Here is a 19,016-nt window from a genome sequence, read left to right as displayed (position 1 = left end):
TGAACTGTGGAATAAAGTACCCGGCTCTGTGGAATGTAACTGAAGGTGAAATTTGACATTTTTATTACTGGGAGAAATTGTATATTTCTAGATGTATAGCACAATGTGGTAGGGCACAGATGCATAATAGAAGAGTCTCAAGGCGGCACAATGGTTAGCACTGCTGCCTCACAGTGCCAGGGACTCGGGTTCAGTTCCAGCCTCAGGTGACCATCTGTATGGAGTTAGCACATCCTCCCTTGTGACGGCGTGGGTTTTGTCTGGTTACTCTGGTTTCCTCCCACACTCCATCGATGTGCTGGTTAGATGGATTGGCCATGCTAAATTGCCCCTTAGTGTCAGGGGGACTAGCAGGGTGAGTGGGTGCAGTTTACAGGATTAGGGCTTGTGGGGTGGCACGGTGGCACAGTGGTTAGCACTGCTGCCTCGCAACACCAGGGACCCAGGTTCAGTTCCTGGCTTGGGTCACTGTCTGTGCGCAGTCTGCACGATCTCCCTGTGTTGGCATGGATTTCCTTCAGGTGCACAGGTTTCCTCCCACAGTTTGAAAGACATGCTGGTTAGGTGTATTGGTCATGCTCAATTCTCGCTCAGTATACACAAACAGGCGCCAGAGTGAAGCAACTAGGGGATTTTCACAGAAACTCCATTACAGTGTGAATGTAAGCCTACTTGTGACACTAATGAAAAAAACTAAAAACTGGTAGGATTATTGTTAGTGCAGGCTTGATGGGCAGAATGGCCTCTTTCTGCATTGTAGGCATTCTGTGATTGTATGATGATAATCTAAACCGTGCTTAGACATGACCCAAGATTTAATTGAAAAATAAACCTGTGTTTTAGCTGTTGTATTACAAGTAGAATAAAAATTCCCTTTAGCTGAAATACCAACAATGATCAGTAATCCTGATGAAGGTTTGTCAAAACTAAGCACATCTCTAAGCAAAGCAACAATGCTACCAAACACAGGAAAAAAAGCCTCTTTGGTCAGACAGAAAGGAAGCTGGTAAAGTTAAAAAGCCAACATGCATGATTTGATTTATTATTGTCGCATGTAATAACATACAGTGAAAAGTATTTTTCTTGCGTGCTATACAGACAAAACATACTGTTCACAGAGAAGGAAAGGAAAGAGTGCAGAATGTAGTGTTACAGTCATAGCTAGGGTACAGAGAAAGATTAATTTAATGCAAGGTAATGTAAAAGTCTGACAGTAGCAGGGAAGAAGCTGTTCTTGAGTCGGTTATAACGTGACCTCAGACTTCTGTATCTTTTTTCCAATAGAAGAAGGTGGAAGAGAGAATGTCCAGGGTGGGTGGGGTCTATTTTTATCTGGCTGCTTTTCCGAGGCAGCGGGAAGTGTAGACAGAGTCAATGGATGGGAGGCTGGTTTGAGTGATGGACTGGGCTTTGTTCATGACCCTTTGTAGTTACTGGCAATCTTGGACAGAGCAGGAGCTATACCAAGCTGTGATACAACCAAAAATAATGTTTTCTATCGTGCATCTGTAGGAGTTAGTGAGAGTTGTAGTGGATGTGCCAAATTTCCTTAGTCTCCTGAGAAAGTAGAGGTGTTGATTGGTGGGCTCTCTTAACAATAGCATCCGCGTGCAGGGACTGGGACAGACTGTTGGTGATCTGGACACCCAAAATTTGAAGCTTTTGATCATTTCTACTTCATCCCCATTTATGATGATTGGCATGTTTGCCACGATGCTTCCTGAACTCAATGACAATCTTCTTAGAATATAAAAGCAGGGAGGTCTTGCTGCAACTGTACAGGGCACTGGTGAGGCCACAGCTGGAGTACTGTGTGCAGTTTTGGTCGCCGCGTTTGCGCAAGGATATTTTGGCCTTGGAGGGAGTGCAGAGGAGGTTCGCTAGGCTGATACCGGAGATGAGGGGGTTGGACTATGAAGAGAGACTAAATAGACTGGGTCTGTACTCGTTGGAGTTTAGAAGGATGAGGGGGGATCTTATAGAGACGTATAAGATAATGAAAGGGATGGATAGGGTAGAGGTAGAGAGATTCTTCCCGCTTAGAAAGGATAGCAGGACTAGAGGGCACAGCCTCAAGATAAGGGGGGGCAGTTTAGATCGGAGTTGAGGAGGAACTTCTTCACTCAAAGGGTGGTGAATCTCTGGAATTCTCTGCCTGTTGAAGTGGTGGAGGCTACCTCGCTAAATATATTTAAGTCACGGGTAGATTTGGTTTTTGATAGACAAGGGAATTAAGGGTTATGGGGAGAGAGTGGGAAAGTGGAACTGATCCACTTCAGATCAGCCATGATCTTATTGAATGGTGGGGCAGGCTTGAAGGGCTAGATGGCCTACTCCTGCTCCTATTTCTTATGTTCTTTGTTTTGTTGACATTGAGAGAGAGATTATTGTTGTCGCACCACATGTCCTGAACACCAAATGTTTAAGAACTGTGAAATTAGTTATTTTCAAGTAACTTTTAAAATATCTTCAGAAGACTGACGCCAAGAATGCAAATTTCATCAAATAAAATGCATCAGGTTCCAAAAATAGCCCACCACAGAAAGAAGGCAATCTCATCTCAAAATGAGAAAGTTATTGTAGAAGAAGCAACAGAAACCTGGTCATGTTTCTCCACAGTAAACTATCCCACCTCGATCTCACCCTCCTTTCTCCACTACCAAGCTCACTGGCCAATAGTGGCGACTCGGGACTGGCCCTGGCTGTGAACAGCTGACTCCAACAGAGAGACTTTAAACTCGTTCCCTCCTCCGGCCTGCTCGCCCAGCTTGAGTGCGAGAGACAAGCTGCTGCTATCTGCCAGCTCTCTCAGCTTCTGCCCCTGTGGCTCCTTAAGATGAACATATTGTTTGTGGGGAAGAAGGGGTGTTTAACCACATCTCACTACACTCAGCCCAGGGCACAGTATCCCTGTCATGTGGAGGTGCCATTGATGTGGATATGCTGGCGTTGGACTGGGGTAAACACAGTAAAAAGTCTGACAAAACCAGGACATTCACCAGGCAATACTGTTCCCTTCCTGTTGGCGAACACTTCAGTGGTCGTGGGCATTCAGCCTCTGACCTTCGGGTAAGCATTCTCCAAGGCGGCCTTCACGGCGCACAACAGCACAGAGTCGCTGAGCAGAGACTGATAGCCAACTTCCGCACACATGAGGACGGTCTCAACAGGGATCTTGGGTTCATGTCGCACTATCCGTAACCCCCGTGACTTGCCTGGGTTTGCAAAACCTCACTTACTGTACTGTCTGGAGACAATACACATCTCTTTAACCTGTGATCAGTGCTCCTTCCACTCACATTGTCAGCCACTTTAAGACTTGAACAGCAGGTTAGGCGTAAAGATTTGCATTCTAATCAGTAATCTGTAAATTGTCTGTGCTTTATATGCTCTGTCTGAGGCCAGAACTCTCCATTCACCTGACGAAGGGGGTAACCTCGAAAGCTAGTGAGTTTACTATCAAATAAATCGGTTGGACTTAAACCTGGTGTTGTCAGACTTTTTACTGAGGTGCTATTGCGCAGAGAGGGAAAAAAAAACATTGTCACAATGGGTAGAGTGGCTGGGATTGCTTGTGTAATAATTAAGTGCACGGCACAATGTGGGATGTTTTGCGGCTGCATAGGCGTATAGCTTAGATGGCCCATGGGAGCAGAGGTGAGTCTAATTCATAAGAACATAAGAAATAGGAGCAGGAGTCGGCCATCTAGCCCCTCGAGCCTGCCCCGCCATTCAATAAGATCATGGCTGATCTGTCATGTCTCAGTTCCACTTTTCCACCCTCTCCCCATAACCCTTAATCCCCTTGCCTATCAAAAACCTATCTACCCGTATCTTAAATATATTTAGCGAGGCAGCCTCCACCACTTCAACGGGCAGAGAATTCCAGAGATTTACCACCCTTTGAGTGAAGAAGTTCCTCCTCAACTCTGTTCTAAACTGCCCCCCCCTTATCATGAAGCTGTGCCCCCTAGTCCTACTGTCCTTTCTGAGTGGGAACAGCCTCTCCACCTCTATCCTATCCATCCCATTCATCATCTTATATGTCTCAATGAGATCTCCCCTCATTCTTCTAAACTCTAACGAGTACAAGCCTAGTTTATTCAGCCTCTCCTCATAGTTCAACCCCCTCAATTCCGGTATCAGCCTAGTAAACCTCCTCTGCACTCCCTCCAAGGCCAAAATATCCTTGCGTAAGTGCGGCAACCAAAACTGCACACAGTACTCCAGCTGCGGCCTCACCAGTGCCCTGTACAGTTGCAGCAAGCCCTCCCTACTGTATTCAGAGTGGAGATGCTATTTGATGCCCTGCTGTAGTAAAACCTGCCCGAGTCTCTTCAAAACTCCGCAATGAAATTACTTTTCTGCTGAGCAGACAAGAGGCCCATCTAAAGGATGGAGAGTGGTAAACTATTTATCTCCCATCTCAATGTTATTGGTTACAACACATCCACAGAGGAAGCCAATTATAGATTTCGAATCTATGTCCCATTGGAGATTCTGGACTTTAGCTGACAGATTTCTAAATACACTTCAAGAATTTGACTGATCATGGAGCAGCTGGAAAATGACATAGCGCAAAGCAAATGATAATGATTCCAAGGGAAAGTAATGAATTCTGTGTTGAGTAGTATATACTTTTAACATGATGTGTAGTTGCACCATATCCAGACTTAGGGTTAGCGTGCTTCTGCCATTGCTTAAAGCAGAATAGTTATGTTTGAATTTCATACATCTAGAAACATCCTAAAGCCCCTCTGCCTCCAGAGGGGAGGCAATGGCCTAGTGCTATTACTGCGAGACTATTAATCCAAAAACTCAGCTGATGTTCTGGGAACCCGGGTTCGAATCCCGCCACAACAGATGGTGCAATTTGAATTCAATAAAAAATATTTGGTATTAAGAATCTACTGATGACCATGAAACCATTGTCAATTGTTAGTAAACCCTATCTGGTTCACTTTAGGGAAGGAAATCTTCGTCCTTATTTGGTCTGTCCTATATGTGACTGCAGAGCCACAGAAATGAGGTTGAGTCTCAACTGCAGCCTGAAATGGCTTAGTTAAGTGATGGACAATAAATGCTGGCTAGCATTCAATGCCCATGTCCCACAAATATATATATAAAAAAGAGTAGCTAATTGTTTCTTAAATGATTTGTCATTTTCCTGCACTACTCAATCTAGAATTTTATCCCACTTGTAGTCAATCGCTCTTGTTTTCAATTGTCATGTACAGTAAAGGCTTGACCTACCCATAACCTTTTAGTCGTCATTGTGGAATTTTCTGGAGCTGGTTTTTATTTTATAAAGTGTTGCAAAAGATGGCTGTCATGAGTCATCTGATTTGGACATTGGATTCAAATTACCACACTGCCTTAAAAAGGGCAAAAGGTCACATCCAGACTAAAATTCCATTGCTCATCTCCTGAAACCATCCAAAATGTGTTTCCTTACTTAAATGAGTTGTTATGGAACCAGGACAGTGATGGTTTTTTTGAGAGGGTTGTCTCCTTGGTGAGTGTCAGCAAACAATAGCCAAGTTTTGGCTAATCCGTTGAAACACACTATCTTTGGAAACGGGGACTGTAGGAAGCCACGAGGTAGGGCAGCCATATTGATCTAAAGTGTTGTCTGCAAGCACAGCAACTGCAAACAGTAGCAGCAGAGAGAGCAGCAACATCTATGCCTTCATATCTGGAGACTGCAGCACCTGAGGTCCCTAAGCCTGTTCTTTGTCAAGTTCACCAGTACAGAAAACCAACCACCTGATAACAAGACACGTAACTAACTTTGTGACCTGCAGAAAGCCCATCATATTGAGAGAATCCTGCAACATTTCTGTTCCTGAACTTCATCTATTGACACTTCAGGAGTGAAGAATATGTTCTCCAAGCCAAGCCAATTACTTGAATTGCAAACTTTTTCTTTGCTCATAAGCTGTAGAAGTGCACTATTCTCTTGAATTCGCCTCCTAACTCTCCAGAGCCTATCCACCGTCTACAAGGCACATGTCAGGAGTGTGATGGAATACTCCCCAATTGCCTGGATGGGTATAGCTCCAACAACACTCAAGAAGCTTGACACCATCCACGACAAAGCAGCCCACTTGTTTGGCACCACATCTACAAACGTTCAATCCCTCCACCACCAACGCTGAGTAGCAGCAGTGTGTAACTATCTACAAGAAGCACTGCAGCAATTCACCAAAGATCCTAAGACAGCACCTTCCAAACCCCCAACCACTCCTATCTAGAAGGTCAAGGGCAGCAGATAAATGAGAGTACCATCACCTGCAAGTTCCCCTCCAAGCCACTCACCATCCTGACTTGGAAATACATTGCTGTTCCTTCACTGTTGCTGGGTCAAAATCCTGGAATTCCCTCCCTAACAGCATTGTGGGTCAATCCACAGATCATAGACTGCAATGATTCAGGAAGGCAGCTCAGCACCACCTTCTCATTGGTAACTAGGGATGGGTGATAAATGCTGGCCAGCCAGTGACACCCATGTCACATGAATGAATAAGAAAAATGAATGAATAAAAAATACTGTATTTTCCTTGAGTGTGAGTGGGTGAAGATTGACATACTGTGATATTTTTGGGGTGAATGCGCGAAGAAATAATCTTCTATTTAAACTCAACATAAGCTTGCTGCTGTTCACGCATCTAATAGTTCACACATTCAGGGTTAAGAAACACACACAGCTTTTTCAGTAAACAGACTGATTATGGACAGTAAGAGAAGGTGCAAGAGAGTAGCCAGGAAGAGGGTTGGCCCACTCAAGGACATGGGGATGGAATCTATGTGTGGAGCCAGAGGAAATGGATGTGATATTAAATGAGTACTTTGCGTCAGTATTCACCAAAGAGAAGGACTTGATGGATGATGAGTCTGGGAAAGGATGTGTAGATAGTTTGAGTCATGTTGAGATCAAAAAGGTGGAGGTATTGGTGTTCTTGAGAAACATTAAAATAGACAAGTCCTCGGCCTGATGGGATATACCCCAGAATAATGAGAGGCAAGAGAGGAAATTGCTGGGGCCCTGTGAGAAATCTTTCTATCCTCACTGGCTACAGGGGGAGGTCCCAGAGGATTAGAGAATAGCCAGTGTTGTTCCTTTGTTTAAGAAGGGTAGCAAGAATAATCCAGGTAATTACAGGTTGGTGAGCCTTACATCACTGGTAGGGAAATTATTGGAGAGGATTCTTTGAGACAGGATTTATCCCCACTTGGAGATAAGTGGACGTGTTAGTGAGAGGCAACATGGTTTTGTGAAGGGGATGTTGTATCTCATGAACTTGATCGAGTTTTTCGAGGAAGTGACGAAGATGATTGATGAAGGTAGGGCAGTAGGTGTTGTCTACGTGGATTTTGGTAAGGCCTTTGTAAGAGAGAAGGAAGCTGATTTTCTGTAATAATTTTTTTATTATTTTCTCATTAATTGTTAATTCTTAACTCTCACTACATAATCATATTAAAACATCAACATTTTGTCATTCTTATTCCCTCACCCCCAACAGATACTTTTGCATCTAACATCGCGGGGTTCTTAACAAAATCTTTACTGACCTCTTCTTTTATTCATTAGTGGTACATGGGAATCGCTGGCTGGCCAGCATTTATTGCCCATCCTTAGTTGCCCTTGGAGGGCAGCTAAGAGTCAACCACACTGGCTCCAGAGCCACAGCAACATAGCCCAGACCAGATAAGGATGGAGGATTTCCTTCCCGAAAGGGCATTAGAGAACCAGATGGGTTTTTCCAACAATTGACAATAGTTGCATAGTCATTAGTAGATTCTTAATTCCAGATATTGTTTTAATGTATTCAAATTCCACCATCACTGTGGCGGGATTCGAACCTGAGTCCCTAGAACATTAGCTGAGTTTTTGGATTAATAGTCTAGCGATAATACCACTAAGCCATCACCGCTCCCCTTAAATCAACTCATATTTGACCAAGTGCTCAGCCACTCTGAATCAGGAAACTGGGAAGGAATTGTAGGAGAATAACATCTCCTTGTTGATGGATTTCATGATGGCTGAGATGTCAAATTATGATGCAGTTAAATGTGGTAATTAATCTCAAGGTTTCTCACAACGTTAAACACATTGGTAATTGAAATTTTGTTTTCCGCGAACAGGTTATTCCTTTCAGCCCAGGCTACCTTTTCTCATTGTACAGCAGAGCATCAGGTTGATATGACTCAAATAGTCTACAAACATGGTAAGTCAAACTTCAGTTCATAGAATCTTAGAATCTACAGCACGGAGACAGGCCCTTCGGCTCAAACTGACCCATGCCAACAAAGTGCCCATCTAAGCTAATGATTTTCCTGCATATCCCTCTAAACCTTTTCTATCCATGTCGCTGTCCAAATGTCTTTTAAATGTTGTCAATGTCGCTGCCTGAACCACTTCTTCTGGCAGCTCATTCCACAAACATACCACCCTCTGTGTAAAAGAGTTGCTCCTCAGGTTCCCATTAGTTCTTTCCCCTCTTAACCTAAACCTATGCACTCTATTTTTTGATTCCCCATCCCTGGGACAGAAGACTGAGTGCATTAACCCCATCCATGCCTCTCATGATCTTATACACGTCTATAAGATCACCTCTCGGTCTCCAACACTCCAAAGAAAGGAGTCCTAGCCTGTCCAATCTCTCCCTGTAACTCAGTCCCTTGAACCCTGGCAACATCCTTGTAAATCTCTTCTGCACTCTCTCCAGTTTAATAACATCTTTTTGTTTTGCTCTAATGTTGAATTCCTTGTTGTTTTTGGCATTAACAGGAAATATAATTCTTTTTCAGGTCTCGATTGTTATGGATTCATCAAGCTTGTTAATTTTATTAGAATCACAGTAAGTTTTGACGAGTATGAAAATTATTTTCGGTGTATTTTTCTTTACTTCATGATCAACTCTTTTTGGACATTCCTTATAGTCTGTTCTACAAAGCACAAACTGTCATACAATCATAGAACCTCTATAGTGCTGAAGAAGCCATTTGGCCCATCCAGTCTGCACCGACCCTCTGATAGAGTATCTTACCCAGGCCCTCTCTCCCACCCTATCCCTGTAAGCCCAAACAATTACCATCCATCTAACCTACACATCTTCGGGCATTCAGGCAAGTTAGCATGGTCAATTCACTTAAACAGCACGTTTTTGGACTGTGGGAATAAACTGGAGCACCTGGAGGAAACCCACGCAGACACGAGAAGAACATGCAGAATCTGCACAGACAATGTCCCAGGCTGGGTATTGAACCTGTGTTCCTGGTGCTGTGAGGCAGCAATGCTAACCACTGTGCCAAAGACCTGGACAATATCCAGCTTGAGCTGACAAGTGGCAAATGAGATTTGCACCATAAAAGTGCCAGGCAATGACCATTCCCAACAAGAGAGGATATAACCATCACCTCTTGATATTCAATGTCATTGCCATCACTGAATCTCCACTATCAACATCCTGACATTACCATTGACTAGCAACTAGAATAGTCCTAGCCACATAAATACTGTGGTTAAAAGATCAGAGGCTAGGAATACTGTGGCGAGTAACTTACCTCCTGAACTCCTTAACCTGTCTACCATCTACAGAGTACTAGTCAGGAGTGTGATGGAATACTCCCCACTTGCTTGGTGCAACTTCAACAACACTCAAGAAACCTGACACCATCCAGGACAAAGCATCCCGTTGATTGATACCTCTTCCACAAGCATTGACTCTCCCTATCACCAAGGAACAGTGGGAATAGTGTGCACCAGTTGCAAGATGCACTGCAGGAACTCAGTGTCCTGACGCAACACCTTCCAGACCCATGACTGCTACCATTAAAAAGACAAGGATAGCAAAAATAGGAGAACACCACCACCTGAGGAGGTTCCTCTCCAGCCACTCACCATCCTGACTATATTGCCATTCCTTCGGCGTCGCTGGGTCTATGGGCAGCACGGTGGCACAGTGGTTAACACTGCCGCCTCACAATGCCAGGAACCCGGGTTCGATTCCTGGCTTGGGTCACTGTCTGTGTAGGGTTTGCATGTTCTCTCTGTGTCTGAGTGGGTTTCCTCTGAGTGCTCCAGTTTCTCCTCTCAATCCAAAGGTGTGTGGGTTGGGTGGATTGGCCATGCTAAATTGTCCTTTACTGTCAGCGTGTCTAGCTGGGGTGAATGCGTGGGGTTGTGAGGTTGGGACCTGGATGGGACTATGGTCGATGCAGGCTCGATGGGCCAAAAGGTCTTCTTCCGCACTAAGATTTTATGATATTCTAAATCCTTGACTTCTGTCCATAATAGCACCTTGGTTGCACCTAAACCACATAACTAGCAGTGGTGAAAGAAGGCAGCTCAACACCTCCAGAGCAATTAGGAATGGTCAATAAATGCTGGACTAGCTAGTGATGTCCTCATCCCATAAATGAATTGTTTAAAAAAAAAGTCACTAATCCCGAGCAAAATCCTACGTGTTAAAGATGATAATACTGATTGTTGCTGGGTGAAATTTGGCAAAATTAACTTGGCTTTGTTTAGTGCTGACCAGCGAAGAATCCACAATCAAAGAGAGCAGTGTCTGCTGGATCGGGAATTTTATATATTGGAATGGAATTGTAGACAGGTCCACAATTGTGTTCAAACACTGCGAACATCATACTCTAAATGCTTGATGTTATCCAAAGATATTCAGTTGTAAACACATTGTAGGCAACATACTTTCATAACTATTAGTCTTGGTAGTTTAGTTTATTTAGTTCGTTTTTAGTGTCATAAGTAGGCTTCATTAACACCATAATGAAGTTACTGTGAAAATCCCTGATTCGCCTCACTCCGGCGCCTGTTCGGGTACACTGAGGGAGAACCTAACATGGTCAATGCACCTAACCACCATGTCTTGTGGACTATGGAAGGAAACCGGAGCACCTGGAAGAAACCCATGGAGACACGGGAGAGCGTGCAGACTCTGCACAGACAGTGACCCAAGTCAAGAATCGAACCAGGTTCCTGGTGCTGTGAGGCAGCAATGCTAACCACTGTGCCGCATGTGGTAAATAATATATGTGCGAGGCTTTGGTTTTTTAATCCAAGGACAGATATAATAGCGCTTGAAAGAGTGTGACAGATGTTTGCAGGACTGGTTCCTGGGATGAGGTCTTGCAAGGAGCAATTGAGTAGACTAAACCTGCATTTCCTTGAGAGGTGATGTATTTGGAACATAAAATTCTTAAGGGGCTTGATTGGTTAGATGCTGAAACATGTTTCCCCTGCATGTAGAATTTACGATACAATGTCACGGTTTCAGAAAGAGGGGTCCACCATTTAGGACCAAGATCAGCAAGAATTTGAGCGTTGTGAATCTTTGGAATTCTCCACCTGGAGAGCTCAGGTGTTGAGTATGTTCAAGACTGCAGTTCATAGTTGTCCACGAAGGATAATGCAGGAGGATGGAATTGGGGTCAAAGACTGGCCATGATCTTGCTGAATGGTGGAGCATGTTCTAGGGGCCATTTGGCTCACACCTACTACTTCTTAGGTTCTTGTAATGGCCTACTGATTGATTAAAAGCAAAATACTGTGGGTGCTTCCTATCCTTCTTTCTCTCTTCCATTTTTCCACATCTCCATTCCCGCTCTCCTTGTGCCCCATCCCCTCCCCACCTTTCATGCCAACTGCCTTAACCACCTGTACCTGTGTTCTGCCATTCACACATTCTGATCTCTTAATGGGCACTTTTAGCACATTTCTCAGCTGACTTTATCCTCATTTACATTCCCTTTGTCCTTATACAGCTCCCCCCCCACTCCCCCCCACCATCATAGTATTAGTCTTTTCTGATTTTCTTTGTCCTCAGCTCTAACGAAGGGTCACTCGGACTCAACGTTGGTTCCATTCTCTCTCCACAGATGCTCTCAGACCTGCTGAGATTTTCCAGCATTTTCTGTTTTTGTTACTGATTGATTGTTATGGGTAGCTGTAAATAGCCATCACCTTAATGAGATAGGCAAAACTTAAAACTGGACATGCTGAGAAACGTAGAAAATAGGAGCAGGAGGTGGCCCTTTGGCTCTTCGATCCTGCTGGGCCATTCAGCATGATCATGGCTGATCATCCAACTCCTACCTCTAAGGAAATTTGGCATGTCAGCTACGACTGTCACCAACTTTAACAGATGCACCATAGAAAGCATTCTTTCTGGTTGTAGCACAGCTTGGTATGGCCAAGACTGCAAGGATCTACAAAAGGTTGTGAACGTAGCCCAATCTGTCATGTAAACCAGCCTCCCATCCATTGACTCTCTCTACACTTCCCGCTGCATCAGCAAAGCAGCCAGCATAATTAAGGACTCCACACACCCTGGACATTTTCTCTTTCACCTTCTTCCTTTGGGAAAAAGATACAAAAGTCTGAGGTCACATTTCGACCAACTCAAGAACAACTTCTCCCTTGCTGCTGTCAGACTTTTGAATGGACTTACCTTGCGTTTAGTTGATCTTTCTCTACACCCTAGCTATGACTGTAACACTACATTCTACACTGTCTCGTTTCCTTCTCTATGAACGGTATGTTTGTATAGCGTGCAAGAAACAACACTTTTCACTGTTTGTTAATACATGTGACAATGATAAATCAAATCAAATCGACCCAATGGCCTGATCCCACCTTCCACCCATATCCTTTGATCCCTTTCATGCCAACAGTTATATCTAACTCCTTGCAAATATACAATGTTTTGGCCTCCACTGTTCAGTGTGGTAGAGAATTCTGCAGGCTAATCACTCTCTGGGTAAAGAAACTTTTCCTCATCTCCTAAAAGGTTTACTCCGTATCCTTAGACTATGATTCCTGCTTTGGGAACATCCTTCCTGTTGAGTCCTGTTTGAATTTTTTATGTTTCTCTAAGATCCCCCTCATTTTTTTGAACTCTATTGAATATAATCCTAACCCACTCAGTCTCTCTTCATATTACCAGTCCCCCATCTCTGGAATCAATTGTATTTTTTTTAATTGTATTCTTGTATCTCCATTTTGAACTCATCCCTTCTACAGTCTTAACACCTAAAATTCTAGACTCCACTATTTCCCACAGTCACTTAAGTGAACGTTTATTTGTGTGCTGCTAAATGAATTCATAGAATCACAGAATCTCTACAATGCAGAAGGAGGTTATTTGCCCATTGAGTCTGCACTGACAACAATCCCATCCAGACTCTATCCACGTAATTCCATGTATTTACCCTGCTAATCTCCCTGACGCTAAGGGGCAATTTAGCATGGCCAATCCACCTTATCTGCACGTTTTTGGACGGTGGGAAGAAACCCTCGCAGACACAGGGAAAATGTGCAAACACCACAGAAGTAGACACCTGACGCCAGAATTGAATGCCGGTCCCAGGCTCTGTGAGGCAACAGTGCTCACCACTGTGAGAATCCCTACAGTTCAGAAGGAGGCCATTCGGACCATCAAGTCTGTACGGATCACGATCCCACTCGGGCCCTATTCCCGTAACCCCACATATTTACTCTGTTAATCCCTGACACTAGAGTCAATTTAGCATGACCAATCAACCTAACCTGCACATCTTTGTACTGTGGGAGGAAACCGGAGCACCCAGAGAAACTCTTGCAGATACGGGGAGAATGTGCAAACTGCACACATACAGTCACCCAAGGCCAGTATTGAACCTGGACCCCTTGCGCTTTGAGGCAACAGTGCTAACCACGGAGCCACCGCTTATTCACATATCAAAAACACTTTTGGACAGCTCCATTCTTACCAGTTCCTCTTTCATCCCATTTTTCAAACTTTATTCTATCCAAACGTGTTTAACCTTTACTGCATCCCATTCTTAAATCTTTATTTTGTTGAAAGATCTTGACGCAGCTTATATTCAAACACATGAGCTGGCAGAACAAACCTATACAAACAGAGTGTTGACTATATTGTAGTCCCCAGGCTGTTTGGTTCTCTGAGTGAAATGAGTATGGACACAGACTTGTATCTTCGACACTTCAAACATGTTGAATTTCTCAGTCCCACTTCTTGGATGGTCTTTCCAACTTGGAAATAAACCGCATTTAATGGCCGTGTCCTTTCGGATGCGAATGCCCTGATGATAAAACTGAAAAATGGCATTATCAGGGGAAGTCAGTGAGCGAGGCAGTGAACAGATTTGAATCAAGTGTGAAATTGGATCAAAGTGCGAAACCGTATAGGTGTATTTATTGCAGTAAAATCTATTAGAAATTTTACATTGTACTTAATGCAATGAAACAAAGAGAATAATCGTTACTGTTTCATCTTTTACACAGAAACCTTCTGCAGAATATTTCAGGTCCACGTTGGATCAAATCCCTTGGGATAATGAAGAATATATGAAACCACCCTCCACTGACGATCTTCTGCTCCAATTTGGTATGAATCACCTTCATCTTCTTCTGTATTATGAGGGAATTGAATTTAATATTTTGTGCAGTGTCTCAAAATTGCTCAAACTCTTTACTTTTTAGAAAGGGTCCCACCATTAGTGTTCTGTTTAATGACCAATATGAAGGGGGCTATTAAATTGGGTGGTTTTTAATTGTTTCTCTAGGGGTTGTCCTGCAGTTTTGGCACAGTCTTGACCTGAGTTCTCGTTGACCATGTCAGTTATGGTCGTGACGAATTCTGATAACTAGCAGTGAGTAATGGCCCAGAAGTTGGTCCCTGTAGTAGTTGGAGGCCCACTTGTGAATGCTGGGGAGGCAAAGGAGACATACAACTAGGTTTTACTCAAAAGACTTGTGAGGTGCAATTATTGACCTAGAGCTGATTTATTATTGCCGCAGTGAAGTGTATTGTTTCTTGCACGCTATATAGACAAAGCATACTGTTCATAAAGAAGGAAATGAGAGGGTGCAGAATGTAGTGTTATAGTCATAGCTAGGGTGTAGAGAAAGATCAGCTTAATATAAGGTAGATCCATTCAAAAGTGTGATGGCAGCAGGGATGAATCTGTTCTTGAGTCACTTGCTACGTGACCTCAGATTTTTGGATCTTTTTCCCAATGGAAGAAGGTGGAAGAGAGAATGCCCAGGGTACATGCCGTCCCTAATTATACTGGCTGCTTTCTGAGGCAGTGCGGAAAGTATAGACAGAGTCAATGGATGGGAGGCTGGTTTGTATGATGGATTGGGCTACGTTCATGACCTTTTGTAGTTTCTTGTGGTCTTGGGCAGAGCAGGAGCCATTCTAAGCTGTGGTACAACCAGAAAGAATGCTTTCTATGGTGCATCTGTAAAAGTTGGTGAGAGTCGTAGCTGACATGCCAAATTTCCTTAGATTTCTGAGAAAGTCGAAGCATTGGTAGGCTTTCTTAACTATAGTGTGGACATGGGAGGACCAGGACAGGTTGTGACTAAAAATTTAACTTTTAGAAATCACCAAATTTTTTATCAGTCTACTTGCTGCAAGATTAATGATGTGGGCTTGAGATCACAAAAGAAACATATCTTGTCAAGTTCCGATCGTTTACTGATGACACTGTCATATCGTTTAATATTGGGCACACAGTTGCACTCCTGAACATAAGCTTGGATAGATGGCTTATCCAACAAATTCAAAATTCATAATGAAAATAGAAAATGCTGGAAATTGAAGTTTATTTACCAGTGTCACAAGTAGGCTTACATTAACACTGCAATGAAGTTACTGTGAAAGTCCCCTAGTCGTCATACTCTGGTGGAGAATTTAGCATGGCCAATGCGTCTAACCAGCACGTCTTTCAGACTATGGGAGGAAACTGGAGCACCTGGAGAAAACCCAGGCAGACCGGGGAGAAGGTGCAGACTCGCACAGACGGTGACCCAAGCCAGCAATTGAACCAGTGTTTCTAGCACTGTGAGGCAGCAGTGCTAACCACTGGGCCACCGTGCCACCCTTCTGTTATGCCAGAATTATGGATGAAATTGTTAAAAATGATGACATAAGTTAAAAGCAAATGACTGCAGATGCTGGAATCTGAAACCAAAGGAGAAAATGCTGGAAAATCTCCGCAGGTCTGGCAGCATCTGGAAGGAGAGAAAAGAGCTGATGTTTCGAGTCCAGATGACCCTTTGCCAAAGCTAAAAGGCATAGTTGCATTTTAGCTTTGACAGTGGGTCAGCTCTTTTCTCTCCTTACAGATGGTGCCAGAGCTGCTGAGATTACACAACTTAATTTTACATGTCACATTTACTGGATACCACAACACAACTCGGCACAACAAAACATTTGTCCATTGTGTAGCTGCGGGGTAAAAATAATCAGCCGCAGTTCAGGCAGCATCAGTTGAGAGTGAAACCAGAGCTTTTTTTTATATAATAAGGGTAATAATAAGGAGAATGTGCAGACTCTGCACAAACAGTCACCCAAGGCTGGTATTGAACCCGAGTCCCGAATGCTGTGAGGTAGCAGTGCTAATCACTGTGCCACCGTGTTCGTTATGTTGCCGTCCCTTGCCTTGAGCACAAATATACAGAAAAATTAGAATTTTGTATAGATTGTATTAATGCTTCAATGCAATAATTACAACACTCACCACACAACAGCACATTATAAACACTTCCTTTAAACTGATGGAAAAAATTCTTGAACCAATGGCTGGGACACAATGACAATGTGTAATTTTTAGCCTGCAGCCATTCACTGGACAAATGTTTTAGCGTGTCTATTTATATTAGCTATGATATCCACTAAATGTGACACATAAAATTAATTTGTGTAATCGTTGTTAACAGTTTCATCCATAATTCCGACATAATAGACCAATGTTGCACCGTTCACGGTGGAATTTGTCACGACTGGGTTATCAGAGCAGTGGGGTGGAGGGGGGAGGTGGGGAGCCTGGTTGTTCCCAGTTGCTTCTTTGTGGGAATGATGATGGAATTCCGAAATTAAAAATTGAAAGTGCTGAATAAACTCAGCAGGTCCGGCAGCATCTGTGGAGAGAAATGGAATTAAAGTTTTGTTGTCTATCTGTAATTGCCCTAGAACTGAGTGACTTGTTTGGCCGTTCCAGAAGGCAGTTAAGAGTCAGTCACTTTGCTGTGTGTCTGGAGTCACTTGGAATCTGTGTCTGCGTGTGTGCCTGTGTTAGTGTGCGTGTGTCTGTGGGTGGTGGTTCTCTGTGTGTGTGTGTGGGTCTGTGTCTTTCTGTCTGTATGTCTTTGTCTCTCTGCATGTGTGTCTCTCTCTGAATATATGCGTCTCTGTGTCTGTCTGTGTGTGTCCTAGCTTGTTACAATTTACACGGTTGGTGTTGCTGATTATCAGGTATCGCAGCTCCTCCAGCTACGAATCCAGCTGTGTAAGCGTTTGTGGTAGTCGTGTTTAGTCAACAGCCCTGCTCATGGATATCTTCTTTGCAGATGTTGATGAGTTTTGGGAAGGAGTGGGGGGGCAAACTTGTCCACCAGCACGGAGGGATGTGGAGAGCCCGACCCGAGCAGCCCAACTTCAGCGCCTACAAGAAGCGGAGAAGAGGGCGGAGGAGGCTGAAGCAGCTTTCGAAAGGATTATGAACGATTTTGAGAAAATGAGGTGTGTTTATTATTTTTTTTCTCAACGGTTGCATGTATTGAGCTACAACACTAGGGGGGGCACCTCTGCACAATGGGCAGATGCAGTCTATGGCATCATTGTCAGCAATGTCCTGCCTGGCTGGACAAGGGAATTGGTTCCCTAATTCTTTAATGACAAAATAAAATAAAAGTGGCACTATTATGAAAAATCTGAATGCAGTGGAATTTCATTTAAAGGAATGTCCCTTGTATTAAGTCCAGACTGATCTTGGAGCAGGTTCTGGCAAGGAGAGATCCCAACTTGACCTTAGACGTTCAATTTACAATCTTTTAATGAATTGGAAAAGATCCATAAAATATTTTGAATAAAATATTAAAGTCTGTCGAATTCACAACCCAAGTCCCAGTTGGTTATAGATTTTTCCTAACTGTATATGTGCCGATGGTCACAGTACAGGCCATGTTAACACCTGTATCAGTTCCTGTGTCTAATCTCCATCAGGAATGACAATGCATAATAGAACAACTGTGCTGGATGTGGAATCACAGAATCCTTACAGTGCAGAAAGAGGCCATTTGGCCCATCAAGCCGGCGCCAACAAGAATCCCGCCCAACTTCATCCCCATAATGCCATGGATTTACCCTGCTAGTTTCTCCTGTCACCTAAGGGGCAATTTAGGATGGCCAATCCACCTAACCTGCTCATTCTTGGACTGGGAGAGCACCCGGAGGAAACCCATGGAGACGTGGGGAGAACGTGCAAACTCCAAATAGACAATTACCCAAGGCCGGAATTGAACCCTGGTCCCTGCGGCTTTGAGGCAGCAGTGCCTATCCGATGCTGAGGTAGCTTTTATGACTATCAGATAAGAGCAGGTAGAGATCTCCTCATACTGAGGAGGATGATCCCTGGGTTTTTGACACCATGGAACTGTCACGTCAAGAATCCCAACTGTTTCTGCATGTGTAACATTTTATGTAAGGTGAGAATGATACCCTACTGCTCAGAAATTGCACTGATATTGATATATTAACACATCCATATAAAAGCTTCCTGTCTACTATTTTAACAATTCCACTCAAGTAGGTGTCTTTTTAGTATTGTATGAGATGCTGAACTTTTACTGAGTGGAGTTTGGGGCAGTGTTTGAATGATTAGCTAGTGGAGAAGTTTTTTCAGATGGGATAATAATCGGCTGGAGAGGGAATGGATCTGATGTTCTAATACTGAGGACCCATCCTCCTCAGTATTAGAACATCTCTAGCGGCTCTTAATCTGATGGCCATCCCACAGGCCTCAGAATTAGATGGACACCCAGCACCAAGATAAAAGCAAAATACTGTGGATGCTGGAATCTAAAACAAAAAAAAGAAAATGCTGGAAAATCTCAGCAAGTCTGACAGCATTGTGGGGAGAGAATAGAACCAACGTTTCAAGTCTGGATGACTCTTCACCAGAGCTAAGGGCGAAGAAAATCA

General features: G+C 43.6%; 1 protein-coding gene across 2 annotated transcripts in view; it reads left to right on the top strand.

Moving 5' to 3' along the window:
• prmt3 (protein arginine methyltransferase 3) overlaps positions 1–19,016 on the top strand; it is a 206,019-nt gene that overhangs the window by 2,202 nt on the left and 184,801 nt on the right. For both annotated transcript variants that reach the window (XM_080191539.1, XM_080191538.1), the window contains exons 3-6: positions 8,146–8,228; positions 8,812–8,861; positions 14,309–14,411; positions 17,384–17,555. In XM_080191539.1, coding sequence (XP_080047665.1) covers positions 8,146–8,228; positions 8,812–8,861; positions 14,309–14,411; positions 17,384–17,555 — 408 coding nt within the window. The remainder of the gene's footprint in view (positions 1–8,145; positions 8,229–8,811; positions 8,862–14,308; positions 14,412–17,383; positions 17,556–19,016) is intronic.

Source organism: Carcharhinus amblyrhynchos, chromosome 6 (genome assembly GCF_965287045.1).
Source record: "Carcharhinus amblyrhynchos chromosome 6, sCarAmb.v2.hapA, whole genome shotgun sequence".
In the NCBI taxonomy this organism is placed as follows: domain Eukaryota; kingdom Metazoa; phylum Chordata; class Chondrichthyes; order Carcharhiniformes; family Carcharhinidae; genus Carcharhinus; species Carcharhinus amblyrhynchos.
Note: the sequence above shows the minus strand (reverse complement) of the source record. Positions and strands in the feature narration are given on the sequence as shown.